The sequence below is a fragment of the Trichinella spiralis genome (genome assembly GCF_000181795.1).
Source record: "Trichinella spiralis strain ISS 195 chromosome Unknown Scfld3574, whole genome shotgun sequence".
Lineage (NCBI taxonomy): Eukaryota > Metazoa > Nematoda > Enoplea > Trichinellida > Trichinellidae > Trichinella > Trichinella spiralis.
Genome location: NW_003530513.1, coordinates 1 through 1067, shown reverse-complemented (window position 1 = coordinate 1067; position 1067 = coordinate 1). Strand labels below are relative to the sequence as shown.

Genomic DNA, 1067 nt, shown 5'->3' with positions numbered 1-1067 from the left:
CACCAAACGGCGACTGAAAAATTTCCTCGTTTTCATTCACTGAGAAGAAACAGAGATTGACTGTGAATCTTCTTCCTTCGTTCACTTTTTATACGGTGAATACAATTATTAATATAATTTATAACTATAACAATACTGCACACAACGATGACCAACGTCGTCAAGTCGGTCAACTTTCCAGGCAAGATGTTAACCTTCGGAGTGGATGCGATCATCAACAAACCGTCCAAAAGTGTTTTCAGTTCGTCGTCGGATGATGCAAATGAAAAGCAACAATTACAAAAGGCTTCAATTTCAACGAAAACTGACAGTTCTACCACACTGGCCGCTGCTAAGTCGACTGTTGTCCACGGTTTGCATGATGAAAATTTACTCAACGGGACCGACAAGAGCGACGGCAATATTAGCGCGAAATCATCATCCGCCTCTTTGAATTTCATATCATCCTTGTCAGTTTTGCCAGTGTCTGCTGAAATGGGATTAGCGTTCAATTCAGCACAGTTTCCACCTCAACCGTGGGTTCAGCCAAGTCAGAACAGTAATTTTTGCATATTTATCTACTTTTTTTTTAAATTTTAATCACCTTTGTTGAATTAATTCCATTTCGTATCAATTATACAAAATATTAAATTAAATTTCAGTTTTGAATATTATTTTATTGAATAAATTGCAATTTTAATAATACATTCAATTTCTGAATGATAAAATTAACTTCTTCAAAAGTTGACATTGTTTCGAATTGGTTGAAAAATTGTAAAAATCATCTGTACAGATTTGTAAAGAAATAAGATTTGTGAAGAGAAAAAAAAACAAGTAAACTTTCTTAATTAGTGTGTGATCAGTGATAATAAGTACACGGCATGTAAAGTGCTGTCAAAATTTTACTTTATTTTTAGCAATGAAGTGCTAATGTGCTTATTTGTTCTATAAATATAAGAAGCGCATATGGCGCTTGTTGTTTCAGTCTTAAAACAGCAGTCATTTATATATTTATTCAGATATAATAACATAAATTTTTCAAACAAATAATATTTGTTGATTTACATTTAGAAAAGTATGGTGAATTT

The 1067-nt window shown here is 32.4% G+C and overlaps 1 protein-coding gene across 1 annotated transcript; it reads left to right on the top strand.

Moving 5' to 3' along the window:
- Window positions 1–147: 147 nt before the first annotated feature.
- Tsp_15798 (conserved hypothetical protein) lies at window positions 148–1012 on the top strand. The gene is made up of 2 exons (XM_003367852.1): window positions 148–538; window positions 999–1012. Exons 1-2 carry the CDS (start codon window positions 148–150, stop codon window positions 1010–1012), a joined length of 405 nt encoding a protein of 134 aa, XP_003367900.1.
- The last annotated feature ends 55 nt before the right edge of the window (window positions 1013–1067 follow it).

Bases quoted from the DNA above. Each gene is read 5' to 3' on its own strand.
- Tsp_15798 (XM_003367852.1), top strand. From the start codon at position 148: ATGACCAACGTCGTCAAGTCGGTCAACTTTCCAGGCAAGATGTTAACC.